The following is a 17692-nucleotide window of genomic DNA, read 5'->3' as shown; positions in this document are numbered from 1 at the left end:
ACCACACTGAGTTATTTTCAGGTGCTCCCCAATCATTTCTCTTGAGAACATGCTCTGACCTCTGCTTGAAGAGTCCCTCTCCGCAAGACTGAGGGGTAGATCCCTCTCACGTCTATGTTGCCTGCAGCATCCTTGTTATAGGAGAGGCTTTTCAGGAAAACTGCTTGGGTTTGCATCCTGCTTCATTTCCTACTAGCTGTAAGTCCATGTGTGAGTAACTTAATTTTCCTGTGTCCTAGTTACCCCTTCCGTTAAGTACCAATATCATAAGATTTGGATTATTTGATTGAGTACATATAAATAAATTACCATAATCTTTGACTCATGATAAAAATTCAATACATTTTAACATTTTATATCACTAGCTAGCGTATTGAGAGTGAGCAAAGCATCATGCTAGGCACTTGGGCAAAGGAGACATTATTCATATGTTAACAAAGGATAACAATATATATTATTACAATGCAAAACATGATCATTCTTTTCATAATAATTTGGAACAAACTATGGGAAGCAAAATGAGAAAGCTTATACTCCTCTCTTCCAGCAGCCAGTTCTGAGGCTGCAGATTATGATTTGAAGTGCAAAGAAGCAGAGGAATTTTTTTACATCTTTGCCAGAACCCAGAGTTTCTTGGTGTAAGAGGTCAAAGCCGGCAAATTTAGGAGCAGAGCTTATGGCAGTTCATTCTCTAACTCTTTCTTGAAAGGAGAGCAAAGAAACTTGAGAACTAGGTGACGACAGGATAAGGATGAGTGTATCCAATTTCAATTGAATGAAAATCCAGGGAAGGGTGGAAGAAAATTTTAAACCATTACATCAGGGAAAGAAGCACCCCTTCTGAGACCCCAACCAGAAAAGCTTCTCCCTGAATCCCCAGAGAGAGTTAACAGTGAGGTCAGAAATAACCAGTTAGTACATTTGGAAATTTTAAGACTGTCTTTGAAATGTCGCACAACTGTTAATATTTATGTGAAAATGATGTAGAATTGTACTTTGCAGATGGCTGCAAAGTTGTATCTGTATAGGTTTGTTCCCCTATATACCCAGTGGCCTGGGACTGCATGTGTTTGCCTGTGTGCTTGGATGTGCCTTCCTCATTGAAAAGTATATTTATTTTGCAAAATATGTGTTTTTAGTCTTTCTCTGCTATTATATAATTTATCTCAAAATTTAAAATCCAGTTATAAATGCTTAATTTTTTGTTTTTATGGTCATCATATTTTATACTCAAGTTCATTATAAGACTATGCATGTAGATAATTGCAGCATTGTTACAGTTTCTTTCTTTAACTGAGTCTGAAAAATATTTTGAGTCCTAAAGATGAGACACCGTTTCTAAGATGATAGCGTGTAATGTATTAACTGGTGATAGCTTACTGTTTTTTTTTTTTGTTGTTGTTGTTGTTGTTTTTTTTGTAGTTCTGAATTACTTGTACCCTTACACTGTTTTGTTTTGTTCTGCTTTTTTTTCTCTTTTTCCTTTTAAAAGGAAAAAAAAAAGATTTAACTATAAATTCAAATAGTTTTGAAAATTAGTCAGATGTAGTTGAAATATATCATCACCGTTTTACTAATTTTTATCTTTAATATTGAACTGAAAATTTGTATTTATATATGTTAATAGTTTTAAGTTCTCTTTTCTTTATTTGCCATTATGATAAGCCAAACTAATCTTTCAATTAACCTAGTAGTCTATTGCATATTTTTGTAGTATTTACAGATTTTCAGGCTAGTCTCTTAATAGAAATTTCCGTACCTGCTAGTCAGAGAATTTGAAATCTCAGAAGTGAAAGAAATCTTGAAATCATTGTGATAAAATATCACTTGTTTACAGGTAATGTCATGCAACTTGCTTCATCTTGTATCAAAAGCAGAAATAAATTAGAAGGCTATTTTCAGTCAATATCACTTTGCTTTTATCCAGTGTATGGAAAACAAATATTGAGCAGTAAAGATTGTCATTCTTGATTTTATAGACACCAATGTCAAGTAAAGTGTATTTGTTCTTATTGATGGATGAAGTAATGTGTGTGTCATATATTTAGCAGAGGGGTTGTACTGGAGAGAAATGGTCTCCACGTGAAATCAGCCATGCTGTATTTTAAGGATAAGGTAAATGAATCAGCGATAAAGGGGGCATTATTCACAAGCAAACCATCAATCGGCCATTGTACTGAGGGCAGCTGAGTTACTCAGCATATTCTGATCCTAACTGCATGTACCAGCTGGTCCTGCACACTGAGGTTGTTGTTACTTACATCACATTTATGACTCCCTAATGTTACCTATTCACAGATGTCAACTACAGGATAAATTCTGTTTGTGATGTTGTAATCTTTTGTTAGGTACCCATTAAGGCTATTATACAGAAAGTGGATACTTACAATTTTCTTTTTTAACACAACAGAAACCTTTACCCCCATGCCCAGAAATTTACTCTTTCTGCCATCAGATGTATAGTTTTAATAGAAAGATACCATTTTAAACCTTCACATTTATTCTAGTCACAGAATAAAGACTGTATGCACCCCGTGATAATAGAAAAAGCTAAAATTCCAAATGCAATAACTGTGCTATATCCTACAAAGTTAGTGTAATTCTTGTTTTCATTTTAACAATGACTCAGACAAGTTTGGTAATTTGTCTAAGGTCATGGAGCTAAAATGTGGTAAACTGACCTTTTAGCCAAGATTATTAAACTCATAAAATATAAAACAGTTGGTTAACTTTAAGGAAGTAAATTGTTAAAGGTAATTGTTGGGATTCTTAGGACTTAAAAAATAGTGATAATTTACTCAGAAAATTAAAAATAATTTTATAATAATACTATTTTATGAGACAGTATTTACTATACATATAAGCTATACAGAAATATGTTTTCTGAAAAGTGGCCTGAAAACAGTTTGGGTACAATAACCAATTTAAACTAATGTAATAAATAAAAAGAATAAAATATCAGTACAGATTGGATGGGTATTATCTTTTCAGAACATTCATTGATCACTTTTCATTTGCTTTCAAATATGATATTTATGACTAGGTCAACATTATGCAACAGAAATAAAAAGTGAACCATATATATGATTTCAAAATTTTTAATGGGCACATTTTAAACATGTAAAAAGAAGTAAAATTAATTTTAAAATCACATTTTGTTAATCCTCAATGGCCAAAATATTATTTCAGTATGTATCAATATAAAATTATGTTTTTATTCCTTTTCTTCAGTTTTCTAAATCTAGTGCATGTTTGGTACCTCAATTCTATCACTACTATTTCCTATGAAATACTTTATTTAGGTGTCATAAAATTCAGTGTAAAAAGTAGATGCATATCCACAAGTGGTTGAATATTTGAAATCCATTTAATAATAATCTAGACAAATACTTGGATGTTTGCATTTAATTAAAAATTTAGTACCATGGTCACACTGGCCACATATCTAACGCTCAAACTCTCTAATGGGTGAAAGTCGCCATATCAAATTCGAGGCCTCAGAAAAGGGTAGGCAATAGGAGAGGAGTATTTGTCCAAAGGATATAGGATTTGCCAATCTCAAAACTACTTTTACACATCAAAAGCAAAATTTGAAGAACTGAGTCTTTTAAATAGAAAGCAAGGGAAATAATGTAAGGAACAGTGTGTCAACCTAGGAGGAGAGAGAAGATTCTAGGGGATGGAAGGACATGTGGTAGCTGTGTGTACTTGGGCAAGCAACCTTAGTTTGAAACCCAGAGAAGGACGTGATTCTTGAATAACAAAACCTGGAACGACTTCTGCCTCATTTCTGGCTTGAAATTGGGAGAATTCACTCTTTAAAGTGCAGAGAGATGAATCAAAGAATGGATCAGACACTGCTGAAAGGAACCTGCATCCCACCTTGGGCTACAGGGAAGATCTTTTGGAGACTAAATGATCTTTACTGCCTGTGAGCTTAGATATACTGAATCAGCATGAAGCCACAAAGATATTAGTATTGGCTGTCAGACGTTTGTCTCAGTGACACAGTGAGCATTCCCATGACAGTGGAGGCCAAAAAAGACAGAGAGGTACTTCATAAATCAGTCCTGCGTCACTACTGACAGTTTGCTTCCCATATCAGTCATGAGATCTTATAGACTTCCGACTAGACTGCAGTATTGTCTTGTTAAAAGTGAGAAGCTGTGAGTAACTTAGCATCTTTTCCTGATTCCTCCCTCCCTATCCAAGTCCTACTCAGAGTGAAGTTTAGATCATTATGAAAATGGAATAGCTGCTTCCTTTGCACAATCTAGATTGCAAATATACAAATTTTATGACATTTGTAGGAACAGAAAGTTGTGTTACCTTAGGATGCATGGCCTGTGCTTCTCTAACAAATGACAGATTAACAAGAGAACACATAATCAATGTGTCTCATCAAGTTTTAAGTAACACAAGAAACCTAAGAAATGACACGTTTTATACTTAGGTTCAGTGAAGAATGGGCAATCTTGTAGAAATAGGATAGGACAAAAAAATGAAGTTTTTATGGTTCATGACTTTCCTTAGGGAAGAAGCATTCTGGCTTTTTATGGACTTGCTTCTGGGGATAAGGGAAGAATTCTTCCACTTGTTTCTGTGTAAAATAGGGGGCACAAGAAGGTCAGAGATCAATATTGTTTTTGAGGCCTCTCAATCTCTTAGTTCAAACTATTCATCATGACAAGGCACCATACTATATATTTGTATAAGCAAAGAGAAAGATATAGAGGAATCAGGCTACTTGCTGGGGGAAAGTAATTAGCTTTTGTTTTCTGCATGCTAAATGACATCTGTTGAATGAATAAAGAATGCTAATATGGCTGAGTGGGTTGACCTGTAAGATATGGAGCATGCACTGGCCCTTGAGGATTGTATAAATACCATCCTGATCCAGTCAGATCAACATTTAGCTACGTTTTGACATCTGGTTAACCTAGATGATTTCATAAGTGAATTAAAGACCAGGAGAACGTAATAAATTCCTATCCTGTATCCAGTTTGCCTAATAGATTATTATGCCATGATTTCCCCTTCTGCAAATTGGGAATAATAGACTTTCTATAAAGATAACACAATTAGGTTGATTAAAATACACTTACATGTATTAAGTACCACAGTTGCCAAGTATGAGTCAAAATTCTTTAATTTTTCTTTTGTTACATCTGAGGTGATTACATTGCAGAAAAACCCATGTGCTATATAACACACTGCTATAATCCACTTTAAAGTTATATCTAAATCTTGAAATTCCCATAACCGTTGGAAATCCAGTCACTTCCCATTTGCTATGTGATTCTGAGCATTAAGTAGGGATCTGATATAGGAAAATACAAATCTCTGACTACTTATAGATGCTTTTTTAGTGGTTTGGATAGAGAGTATTTCGGGACTTTCTGTAAGCCTTGCATGAGTCACTAGGGCAATTTAGGACACAACTGAAAAACATCAGAGGGTTGTAATTTAAGCCTATCAGTCACTATAGGCCTCTACAATTTTAACAAGAGCTGAGTGGTACCTCAGATGGCCTTTGGGCAGAAAGAGAACAAAACCATTTATCAAAGCCATATTGATTCTTTAGGAGATTTTGTACACGTGTTATAGTTGATCTATTTCCCCTTTACCCCTAATGGCAAAGCTCAGATGGAGCCTCAGTTCTGTGAGTAGGAGACTGTCATCTGCCTATGTTTAATCCTCTCTCTCTCTCTCTCTCTCTCTCTCTCTCTCTGTCTCTCTTTATTTTGTTTTATTTCATTTCATTTTATTGTATTTATTTTGGTACTGGGAATGGAGCTCTCATTTTCTGACTCAGTTTATGTGGGTTTTTTTTTTACCACTTATCATCCCCAAAGAAATCAATGGAGAAACAAGAAAGGAAAAGTAAGATATTTAAGTACTTAAGATTCAGAAGTATCTGAGTGTTTTCCTCCTACTTCCACTTACAACCTTTTCTCTCAACAGTAGCACCTCAATTTGTTCAATCTTCATAGTAAACTTAACCTTGATTCAATTTTGTCATTTATGCAAAGAGGGTAATAATGATAACTTATACAGTCGAGGATTATATTGGATAATATAAATGCTTAGGATATTACCCTAAATTGTGAGCACTCGCTGGATGACAGCTATAATTGATATTAATGGTATTTATATTATTTGATTATCTCATATGTATTTTGTCCTAATAAGGGTAGGCTATCTTTAGTTTTGAGAGGTAAAGAAATGCAAAGGGAAAGAATCATTAAGTCTCTTGAAAACTGTATTAAAGAAAATTCCAGCAGTAAATCCCACCCTCTATTCATATGCACCAGTCATGCATGGAATTGCTTTATTGGCTGCATGGCTGGCAGCTAGAATCCTCATGATATCCCTGCCTTGTTATGCCTGCAGACATAGCTCTTCAACATCTCACAGAATGGTGAAAGTACCTTTTCCTCCTTTATGTCTCTTCTTATTTCCTTCTCATGAATGCTTATCTCCTATGACTGAACTTGTTAAGCTTTTAAAAGGACAATCTCAGAATACACTGGCCTAGCTCTAAAGGAAGAGGACAACCTGAAGGCAATCCAGATTTTTGTTTCCATTGATGTATGAGGACCTGGGATAGACTGCAAAGAGCCGAAACCTGGCTAGAGTAAAAACTTACACTATTTGAACTGTTTAAATATTCATGTAGCTATCAGTACTGTATATTTTGCCTAGAAAAAAACAATACAGAAGGTAATTATTGAATTTTACAACATTCTAAAATGCTTGTGAGGAACTAATTTTGGTTTATTCTCTTAGGTAAACATATTTTTTATTCAATTCGGGACAGTAGTCAAGTGATTATATCTATTTCTAACTATTTTTCTGAGTAATAATATCAGCATCAGATACTATCATTAACACCATAAAATCTAATCTAAAATTGTACCATCAAAGCCATCTTTCTGTTAATCATTTAACTATTGACTTGAATAAAAATTGGCACATTCTAAGTATAGTCTATAGGTTTGCTTATAGAATATTACTTGGTTTAAGTTATAAACAATTGAGCTATAGCATTAATAAGATTAGAAGGACCAAGTTATTCTTGAGGATGGCATCTTACAATTTATACATGTGTATTTCATTCATTACTATGAATTGACACTGTATGCTTTTCATTAGTTTATATGGAAATGCCAAATATATGCATCAAATCATTGTTTTGTTTTTAGTTACATTTCCATCATTAAAATTTTCTTTGTTGTCCTACTTTTTGCTGATAAATTTAAACAGAGTAATTCTGAAATTTCAAATAATAACATAAAAGTAAATATTGGCACTAAATTGAACCTTAAATTCCTTCTTCAAAGTAATATTTTCTTGGCAGAAATTTCCATTTTATCTTTTCTGGCTGTATTCACTATTCTGGTTTTATCAAGTATGCATCTTCCCCGTATGTTATATAAAAGATGAAAGCATTAAAAATACCAATTTTCTCATTCTAATAGTATTGTTGCAGTTGATCTAAAATATAAATTCAAGTCATACTAGAAAAGATAAATTAAAAATTGGGGAGGGGGAGGCCACTTGGAATATCTATGGTCAACATTCCTAGATAATTAATAATTATTTTATAGGAATTGACCAAAGATATAGCCTTATCTTTTAACTAAATAATTGCTACTTAAACTCTGCTTTTAAAAATTTTCTTTCAAAAAATACACAAATTATGGTTAATGATTTGAGCCATATATATATATCTGTGTGTGTATATATACATAATGTAATATGAGTAAATATGAAAGAGAACTTCATGAAAAGTCATGTTTTTTACTTACTGTTTCAGATGTACATTACCAACACAATCAAAGCCAAAGGAACCAGACTTGCTAAGCCAGTTCTATGCTTGGGATTAATGTGTTTAGCCTTTCTTACTGGACTCAACAGAGTAGCAGAATATCGAAATCATTGGTCAGATGTGATAGCAGGCTTTCTGGTTGGAATATCTATAGCAGTGTTTCTGGTAAGTACAAATTTATTTAGATATTTTTAAAATTAATTTATATAATTACCTACAAGAACATACAAGGGTGAATCCCTGAGTGTATCTTAATGTAATATATCAAATGGTAATATGCATGTTTTAAATCATGACTTCCTCCACATTTGTTCTGCTTAAAATCAGGTTTAAAATAAAAAAAAAGAAAGTTGTGCACCTCAAAGTGAACAAAATACTTTCACATAAATGGAGCAGGGCTAACAACAGTCCTCCCTGGCTAGTTTTTGAGACTGGGTTATTTAGACATTTAAAAAATTTCCTTAGAATATATATCAGTCAAGATTTACTAGAGAAACAGATATAACACAAGATATGCAAATGCATAAGAATTTATAAGATTGACTTACAATGGTCAGCCACAGAGTTGGATGAGGGAGTTTGCAGAGGGTGTCTGTGTCCTGGAGGTTGAAGGGTCCTGCGCAGGCCTGGAGCTTACTGCAGTGTCCACTGCAAGTCCCTTTCAAGAGGCCAATGGGTCTGCAACAGAACACCAAAGAATTTAGATAGAAAGATGAAGAGTATACCTCAAAGGCTGAAGAGTCTCAGGCAGAAGCAGAACAATCTGTGCCAGAAGCCAGGAGACAGAGGATGCTCAAGCTGAAGGGGAAGACTGGAGCTTCTCCTAAGAACCAGCAATCAGTCCTTCCTCATTTGCCTTTTATTGTTTGCAGGTGGCCCCCGCCCCTGAGGTGGGCATAGCACTCACACAGTCTGGATCCCTCCTCTTACACAGGCTGAAGATGTTACAATCTAGGATCTCTCATCCCCAGCTGAATCACTTAAACTTCTGACCTTGAAAACTGACACAGTAGCAATAGGCTAGAATGGTAAGGGCTTGTCCCTTTACACCCGAGGATATAAAGCTCCTGAGTCAATTAAGCTTCTAGACTTCTCAAACTGACACAATATATAAACTGTAACAGTATGGTTTATATTTGGACTATTTAAACACCTCAGAGTTCCCTATCCCCTTGGCCCTGTCTTCTGCCAGAACCTGCATCTCATAGACTTCTGACAATGCTGCCGTCTGATGTGGGCCATTTCATTTCCAACTAAACATTTCCAGATACTTTCTAAGGCAGCGCAATCATATTTTATTGTGCAGTCAGCATTCTAGGAGACTAATAATGAAGTAGACAGATCTGCTTCTGTTAAAAAATATCCTTAGACTATTTATGTAGGTACTGGTTGTGGAAAATGTATTTTAAAGTTTATCAATATGTTGTAAATGTTGTTATATAGTATTTTACATAGTTGACAAAATGAACATAGTATGAATCAAGATGTAGCTCTGTATATACATATTATAATTAAAGAAATACATCATTTCCACTTTTATTATATTTGAATTGCTTTTTACTCTAACCTTTCCTTCCTCAACATTCTTGTACTAGTTTATAATCCTTAAGAAAAATATATATGAAACTTTCTAGTTGATGAATGTTTGAATGCAACTTATGCACTTTTATCTTAAGTAGGTTCCTCAAGATTTTTCTTTGGTAAGGTGGTGATTAGGACCTGATATCTGTTCTACATGCTACACGTGTGTGTGTGTGTGTGTGTGTGTGTGTGTGTGTGTGTGTGTGTGTGTGATGTCATTCATTTTAACTGTTAGGGACACTGGGAAATGTAGGCCCAACCCTCTGTTAAAACAAGAACAGCAACCAAACTGAGATGAGTTAAATTTAGCAAAGTTTGAGGGAAAAAAATTTAAAACTGAATGATATTGCACACCAAAGTTGAATCACCCATTTTAGTACATGTATGGGTTATGTTTATAGCCAAAGGAAATGAAAAGACATAAAGGAACAACTTGATTGACTGTGTTCAGCATTTGTCTTGTATAACTGTATTTTGGCAGCTTGCAGCCTCTGATTGAATGGAAGATCAGGTATATCAATAACTAAGATTTAGTTGATTGGTTGCGGGAGAATGGTTGTAGATTAGGTTCCAATCTATTTACATACCAAGTTAGAATATTTATCACTATATACAGAGACTGCTTTAGACCAAATTTTGTCATCCAAGTGCAGAAACAGATCAAACTTACCAATGTAGCACCTAATTCTTAGAGACATCCTGGAGGTTCATAAATAATGGGACCCAGACTTTAGCCAAACCTTCCTTGATTTCACTCACCACAGCTGAAACTGGTTAACAATGAAAACAAAACAAAACTATCACACATAAATCTTAAAAATAAGTGGAGAACGCACCAGTAGTAAAAACTTCGAAAAAAACATTAATGTATTTGAGCTCCTCAGGTGCAGAATTTATTCCCTGGCATCCCATCAGTCTTCCTGTTGATCTCCTTTGGTTGCTTCCTGCCATCTTCCCTAGCCATCTGAATAGCTTGCAAAGCCAAAACCAAAGTCATGGTACCTTCTTGTCACTCCCCAATATGAGAAACACGTAGTGAATGTTAAGGTGTACTATGGACCCTCATTGTGTATATACAAGAACTCATTGAGCACATTCAGAACACGTCAAGAGTACCTTTCAGACAATGCCACATATCCAAGAAAATGGCTTCATGCCAAGGTCTTGCAAAGTTAGTGACGACCATATAATAACTAAACACACATTTATATGTTCATTTTCAAGAATTTATGAGTGTGGGTCCCTATAGGTACAAAGCACTTTGCCAAGAAATGTAGATACAAGGAAATTCAGATAAACATGACATATTTCCAAAAGAATCAAGTAATAACTGGAATTATTTCATTAATGACATTTCCTTTTCTTCCATCATAAAGCCATGCATATATTCTAATCTAGGCACTGTGTTTGATGCTGGGCACAAACAGCTGAAAAAGATATAGTCCTGTACTCTGAAAGAGATCAGAGCCTAGTGGAAAAAGCAGACATAAAGTTTTAGAGGATTAAGTGTAATGATAGAAGTACCACTAATCAAGAGATGAACTTTGTTGGGTTTAAGTACAGACCAAAGATAGGTGGTATCCCAACTTTGCTTTTGTAAGCTCTTCAAGTGTGTAAAGTAAGTCAGTATAGGCTTGACACATGCGCTGAGAGGTGAAGATCACAGTGCACAAAGGCAGGACAAGATTCATCATAACCTCAGCACAGACAGCCCCTGCTGTGTTCCAGTGGCAGGCACGGCTTGCTCATATAGGAACATAGCAGTTTTCTCTCTTGCATGACTGACAAGAGATGAGACTGTTAAAGGACATGGGTGAGGTATCCCGCATGACCTTTTTGTCATGATAATTACTTGTTTTTCTGTTTAAAAATTACATAATTCACCGTGAGACCTCAACTGACTTTAAACAAATACAGTCTAGCTGAATCACTTTACTCAAATACTCAGCTTATGCCATTGAGTTATTTGTTTATCCCTTTAGAACTTCAGTATCTCCTTTTAAAAATAAGATTAGCTATACCCTCCCAAAAGACTCATTCTTAAGAATTACAAAAATTAAAAGACATAGTGAATGTTTGGTTAGTAGCTACCTGAATGACAAATAAGTCCTATAAATTATAATTTTGTCTCATTTCCTTTTTCTGTATAGTACGTTTGAGCTTTGAAGTATGTTTGCTGGAAAATAAAACTCCAAGTAAGACTAGAAGAGACAGGTTACACAGAGCCAGGGAAATAAAATGGTGCAAATTGGACCTCAGTGGCACCAAGAGAAAAGATCCTTAGGAGGACAGGTGAATGAATTGGTGAGGTAGAACAGATCACAGCCTGTGGGCACATTGAAGGTGATTCAGGCAAGGCAATGGGAGGGAGCAGTCTATGGTGACTACCCAGTTTCTCATTTGGACAACTCAGCAGGACATTTATTTTAAGCAATGTCTTTAGCTTTGGCTTGCAACATCCTGGAATATTTCCAGTTATTTTGCAGTGTGCGTAGGATTCTAACATGATTCCAAAATAAAATTAACATTAACTTGCTCCAAGCGTCTTTGGCTCTGTTAACGCCCTGCCACCATCCCCAGACTCTTGGCCTAGCATTTGTCTTTGACTCATTCTTCTGGTTCATCCACCACAACCAGTGATTCATCTAATCCAAGTTCGTTTCCACTACAAAATCCATTGCTTCCATGTCTTATATCTTTGCTCCTCCGATCAGAATCTCTCACTCTGGAGATTATTATTTCTCAGCTGTTATGTGCATAGGTTCTTAGCTGCTTCCTCACGTCAGACTTTCTTCCTAATACCACCCTTCCACCAGTCTGGCCTATGCCCATTACAACAACCTACTGCTAAAAACCAAACCAAACCAAACTTCTTTCCTACTGTATCAAAACCAGGCACTTCCATTGGATTCCTACATCCTCAATAACCTAGCTGTAATTTTTCTGCCAAAATTTATGTTCCCCTCTTTACTATGTATATAAATCATACACTTTGAGTTTAATCAACTTTATTCCCTGTCACAAACAAGATCTGCCCACCTTGTACGTTTGTTTCAGTAGGCATGTTCCTTCTTCAGAATAGAGGACTAGTGAGTCAGAAAAATCTCCCTCTGAATGCTGCTTTTGCTTCTTCCTATATGTATGACTTCGTCCTGCCAATTAGCTCCTCATTATTCTTAAATAATGAGTCCTTTCCTGACCTGTGTATAAACCAGCTACTCCTCCTCAAAGACAATTCCTTTCCTCAGTACCTGTTTTGCTTTTCTCCATTACACATTTCAACTTTAACATTTTTGTTTTTTTATTTTGCTGTTGATTCTACTACAATGTAAGCTTCTCACAGAGAACTTGTCAATTTGATCTATTTCATATCCCCAGTAAGTAACAGAGTCTGACACATAAGGGGTGCTTAGTAAATGAGGAATGAATAAGTAGGCATTTTTTTGTTTTGCTTCCTTGAACTCTTTAAATGTTAAATGAATTTCCAAAGGTAGTAAGTACAGACTAGGTCCTGGTACCAAGATAGTGCTAAGGCTCATGATCCTCACCTTTGACATCTACAATGTACTTAAATACTTTGGCTCAAGCCAGTTTCAATTTCCCTGTACAGTGTCCCTGATTACCTAACCCTTCCATTTTTCCTTCATTTCTACCACAGTCTCAGCCTGTTGTATTCTCTTCTTACTAGGATTTATATTGTATAAATTCATCACTCCTCTTGTGTGCATGTTTTTCAACATAGAGAACAGAATCCCCATACAAAACATATAGTTGAACAATAGTTTTTGATTATTTTATCAAACATATGACTCCAAATACTTCCAAAAATAATATACAGTGTCATGCAAAATAGTTCAGGGTTATTGAACCACAATAGTTTACTTATTAACTTATTTAATACTACCACTAGGTTGTTGTATAATATCAACACTAAGTTATTCTTGGGATCTTTACTGCGTTAATGCCATTAATACAACACCTCGTGGAAATGTAGTTATGGTCCTCATTTTCCATACCATAAAAACTGAGATGTAAGTTATATTAAATAGCTTGTTTCTGTTCACAAATTTGGCTCTAAGAGGATGACATACTTTATTTTGTGTTTAGAAATATCATTCTCATATCATTTAGAAATACCATTCTTAATCAGGAATAGATTACAGACTGACAAGACTGGATTTAGCAGGTCAGATTTGAAAGTTACGTAGGATGTGGGCAAGGGGTGGTGATTCCTTGGAGGTGGAAAGAGAATGAAGCACATAGACAACATCAAGTTGTTTTTAAAGTTTCTTTTTATTAGTGTACATTTGCAATCCATGAAGTTTACTCTGATCTAGGGATCAGGTAGGTGTACATAATATATCTTGATTCTTTTTTACTCTTCTTCCTGTCTTCATCTACCTTCCTAACTCTGTTTCTAGATCCCCTCTCCTCATTTGTTAATATTATTATTTTTAGTTGATATTTTTAACTTTCATTGAGGGTATTTGGTGCCTGTATGTGACACATCTTAAATCGGTTTACTTCCTCTTCCTTACTCTCCTCCCCTAGTCCTAGTCTCTTGATTTCCTTCCCATTGTATAATAGGTACCACACTATTTCCTGCTATCATACCTGTATTTTGCTCTATATTTATACTTCCCTTACTCAAATGAGTGATACTATATGGTATTTAAGCTTCTGTGACTGACTTACTTCATTAAGTATCATATATTCCAAATATATCCATTTTCCTACATCTACAAATTTATTCTTTATAGCTGAGTAGTATCCCATTGTGTACAGACATTTTCTTTATCCATTTGTCCCTTGGTGGACATATAGAATGCTTCCAGGATTTATGAATTGTGCATCTATAATCATTAGTATACATGTATCATTATAACATAATGTCATTAGCTCTTTTGAGAAAATCCATATAAGGGGAATAGCTGGGTCAAATGGAATTTCTAATTATCAAAGATTTTAGGAAGTAAAGTTTGTAGGATTTAGTGAGTGCTTGAGTACAGAAGGTGTTACAGATAAAACAAAGTTTGCAGCCTTATACAGCTGCATTGTGGTGGAGGTTGGGTGAGTGGGGATGTAGTCTTTCCTAAGAGCCTCCAAGAGTAATGCAGGAGACAGGTAAATCTTAAATTTAGTGCTGAGTATTTATTGTCTTGTCATATCTTTGTCAAACAAAAGCAGTTAACTTAGTGATGGGTGGCAATCTCTTCAAACTGAAAAAACAGAGATCCAGAGATCTGCCTGAAAAATATAGATTCAGGATCAAAAAAACAGGCCTCTTACTTTTTTCTTATTGTTTTTACCAACAATAAGTCAATTCTGGACTTGTGGATGTTAGCAGATAACTTACTAAATGTTTGAATATGACTCTAAAGAAAACTCTATGGAAGATTTGGTAATTTCTTTTCCTATAATTTAAATACCAAGAGTAAAGAAGAATAATTATTATGCCAGTATTTACCATTCAATAAATAAGCGTTAGGGATATTATGGATTATTTTTGACATATGAATTCTCTCAGCTTCTCTCTCTCTCTCTCTCTCTCTCTCTCTCTCTCTCTCTCTCTTTCTCTCTGTAGTGGGAATTAAAATCAGTCTTTGCATTGAACTATATCCCAACATCATTTCTTCTATTATTATTATTATTAATTTTGAAATTTTGCGACAGACTCTCTTAAGTCCCTAAATTTTCCAGGCTGGATCTAAACTCCTGCCTCAGGTTCCCAGAGTCCCATTAGACCATAGGCATTCAGTGGCATATAGCTGAACCTAATGTTTTATACAGGCAAAGAGATAACCTATAGATTCTTTCAAAGAATTTTCCAAATCTAAATAATATTAAAAACAATTATACCATTCCAACTCTCTTCTGGTTCCAAATGAATTTTAGGAATGTTTTCTCTAGATCTGCAAAGTATGCTAATGGTATTCTGATTGGAATTGCATTAAATCTGTATAGCAGTTTAGAGAGTATGACCATTGTCACTACGTTGGTTCTTCCCACCCAAAAGCAAGGAATGGCTTCCCATTTTCTGATGCCTTCTTTGATCTCCTTTTTCAGAGTACTGTAGTTTTCAATGTATAGAACTTTTACTTCTTTAGTTAGATTGATTCCTAAGTATTTAATACTTTTGGAATGTGTTGTGAAGGGTATGTTTTCCTTAATTTCACTCTCTGTGAGTTTTTTATTTGTGTACAGGAATGCTATTGATTTTTTAGTGTTCACTTTGTATCCAGCTTACTGAATTTGGTAATAACCAAATAAAGTCTATAGGTCTTTTGGTGGAACTTGTGGGGTTTTCCATGTAGGGGTGTCATGTCTTCTACAATAATGTTCATTTAACTTCTTTCTTTCTTATCCTTATTCCTTTTTTCTTTCTCATGTTTAATTTTTCTGGCTAGTGATTCCAGAACTATACTGAATAGGAGAGGTGATAGTGGACATCCTTGTTCCAGATTTTAGAATAAAAATTTTTAGGTTTTGCCCATGTAGTATAATGTTAGCTCTTGGTTTGTTATAGATTTTTTTTATCAGATTAAGATAAAGACAGTCTATTATAATTTTCTGTAGGATTTTTAACATGAATAGATGCTGGCCTTTGTCAAATTTTTTTAAGCATCTATTGAGATGATCTTGGTTCATGGTTTCTCTTGGTTCTGTTCATAGGGTGTATATATTTATTGATATTGACCCATCCCTGCATTCTTGGTATGAATCCTACTTGTTCATGATTTTTGATGATTTGATGCATTCTGCATGCTGGTATCTTACTGAAAATTTGCTTCTACGTTCACTAAAGAAATTGGCCTGTAGTTTTCTCTGTTGGTTGAGTTCTTCTCTGGGTTTTGAATCAGGGTAATACTTGCCTTCAGACTATCCTGAGTAACAAAGGTAAGTCAGTGTATATCACAATCCCTGACCTGAAATTATACTACAAAAATGTTATGATAATATCAGCATGGAATTGGCGTAGAAACAGACCTGAGAGTTAGTGGAACAGAATACAAGACGCAGATACAACTACAAACATAGTAAACTACCTTATCTTTGACACAGAAGCCAAACATGTTCACTGCAAGAAAGATAGTCTTTAATAAATGATGCAGGAAAAGTTGGGTTTCCATATGCCAAAGACCAAAATTAGACCCGTGTCTATCACCATGCACTAAACTAAAGTCCAAATGGATCAAAAATCTAAACATTAAAACAGAAACACCAAATAAAATGGAAGACAAAATAAATAGAAATCTTGAACACATAGGTATAAGCAAAGACTTCATGAACAAAACCCGGTTAGGACAGCAAATACAACAAAGAATCAACAAATAGCATCTCATCTTATTAAAAAGCTTTTGCATAACAAAAGAAATCACCAACAAAGTGAAAAACAAACACAGAGTGAGAAAAATTTATAGCCATTTGTCCCTCAGACAAAGGACTTATATATAGAACACATAAAGAATTGAAAAACTTCAGGACCCCAAAATTCAAAGACCCAATCCAAAAATGGGCATTTGAGATAAATACATACTTCTCAGATGAACAAATACAAATGACAGATAAATATATGAAAAGCATTTAACATCATTGGTCATTCAATAGATACAAATGTAAATAACACTGAGATTCCATCTCACTGCAGAAAGAATGGTTATTATCAAGAAAACAACCAATAACAATGATGATGAGGCTGTGGGGAAAAAGGAACCCTTTTTCACTGTTGGTGGAGTGTAGACTGGTGCAACCACTGTGGAAATTTCTTTAAAAACTAGGATTGGAGGTCCCATCTGACCCAGCTAGTCCCATTCTGCGTATCTTCCCAGAATAATTGAAAACATCATACCACAGAGATATGTGTGCACCCATGTTTGTAGCAGCACAATTTATAATAGCCAGATCTTGGAAACAACCCAAATACCCATCAACTGAAGAATGGATTAGAAAGGTGTGGATTTTTTTTTAATATAGTGTAATACTACTTGGCCATAAAAACATATAAATTTGAGACTTTTATAAGTAAATGAATGCAACTTGAGATTGTATTCATAAGTGCCCTGCATGTGTAAACATCATCTTATTTCACTAATGTGAGAATATGAAGTGATTTCTTACTGCTTTTTTTTGTAGTTCTGTATTACTTGTACCCTTACACTGCTTTGTTTTGTTTTGTTTTTTCTTTTTCCTTTTAAATAAAATTTTTTAAAAAAGAGAGAATATGAAGAGTAAACAGGGTGCAAAATGTACAATAGATATTGTGAATATGGAATAAACTGT

The 17692-nt window shown here is 34.8% G+C and overlaps 1 protein-coding gene across 4 annotated transcripts in view; it reads left to right on the top strand.

Annotated features, from left to right (window-relative positions):
• Plppr5 (phospholipid phosphatase related 5) overlaps window positions 1–17692 on the top strand; it is a 104239-nt gene that overhangs the window by 68534 nt on the left and 18013 nt on the right. For all 4 annotated transcript variants that reach the window (XM_023561290.2, XM_063254753.1, XM_063254763.1 and 1 more), the window contains exon 4: window positions 7820–7996. In XM_023561290.2, the coding sequence (XP_023417058.2) occupies window positions 7820–7996 (177 nt within the window). The remainder of the gene's footprint in view (window positions 1–7819; window positions 7997–17692) is intronic.

This window comes from Cavia porcellus, unplaced genomic scaffold (assembly GCF_034190915.1).
Source record: "Cavia porcellus strain 051 isolate PalLab524CR breed Dunkin Hartley unplaced genomic scaffold, mCavPor4.1 scaffold_1, whole genome shotgun sequence".
In the NCBI taxonomy this organism is placed as follows: domain Eukaryota; kingdom Metazoa; phylum Chordata; class Mammalia; order Rodentia; family Caviidae; genus Cavia; species Cavia porcellus.
This window is presented reverse-complemented; position numbering and strand designations above follow the sequence as displayed.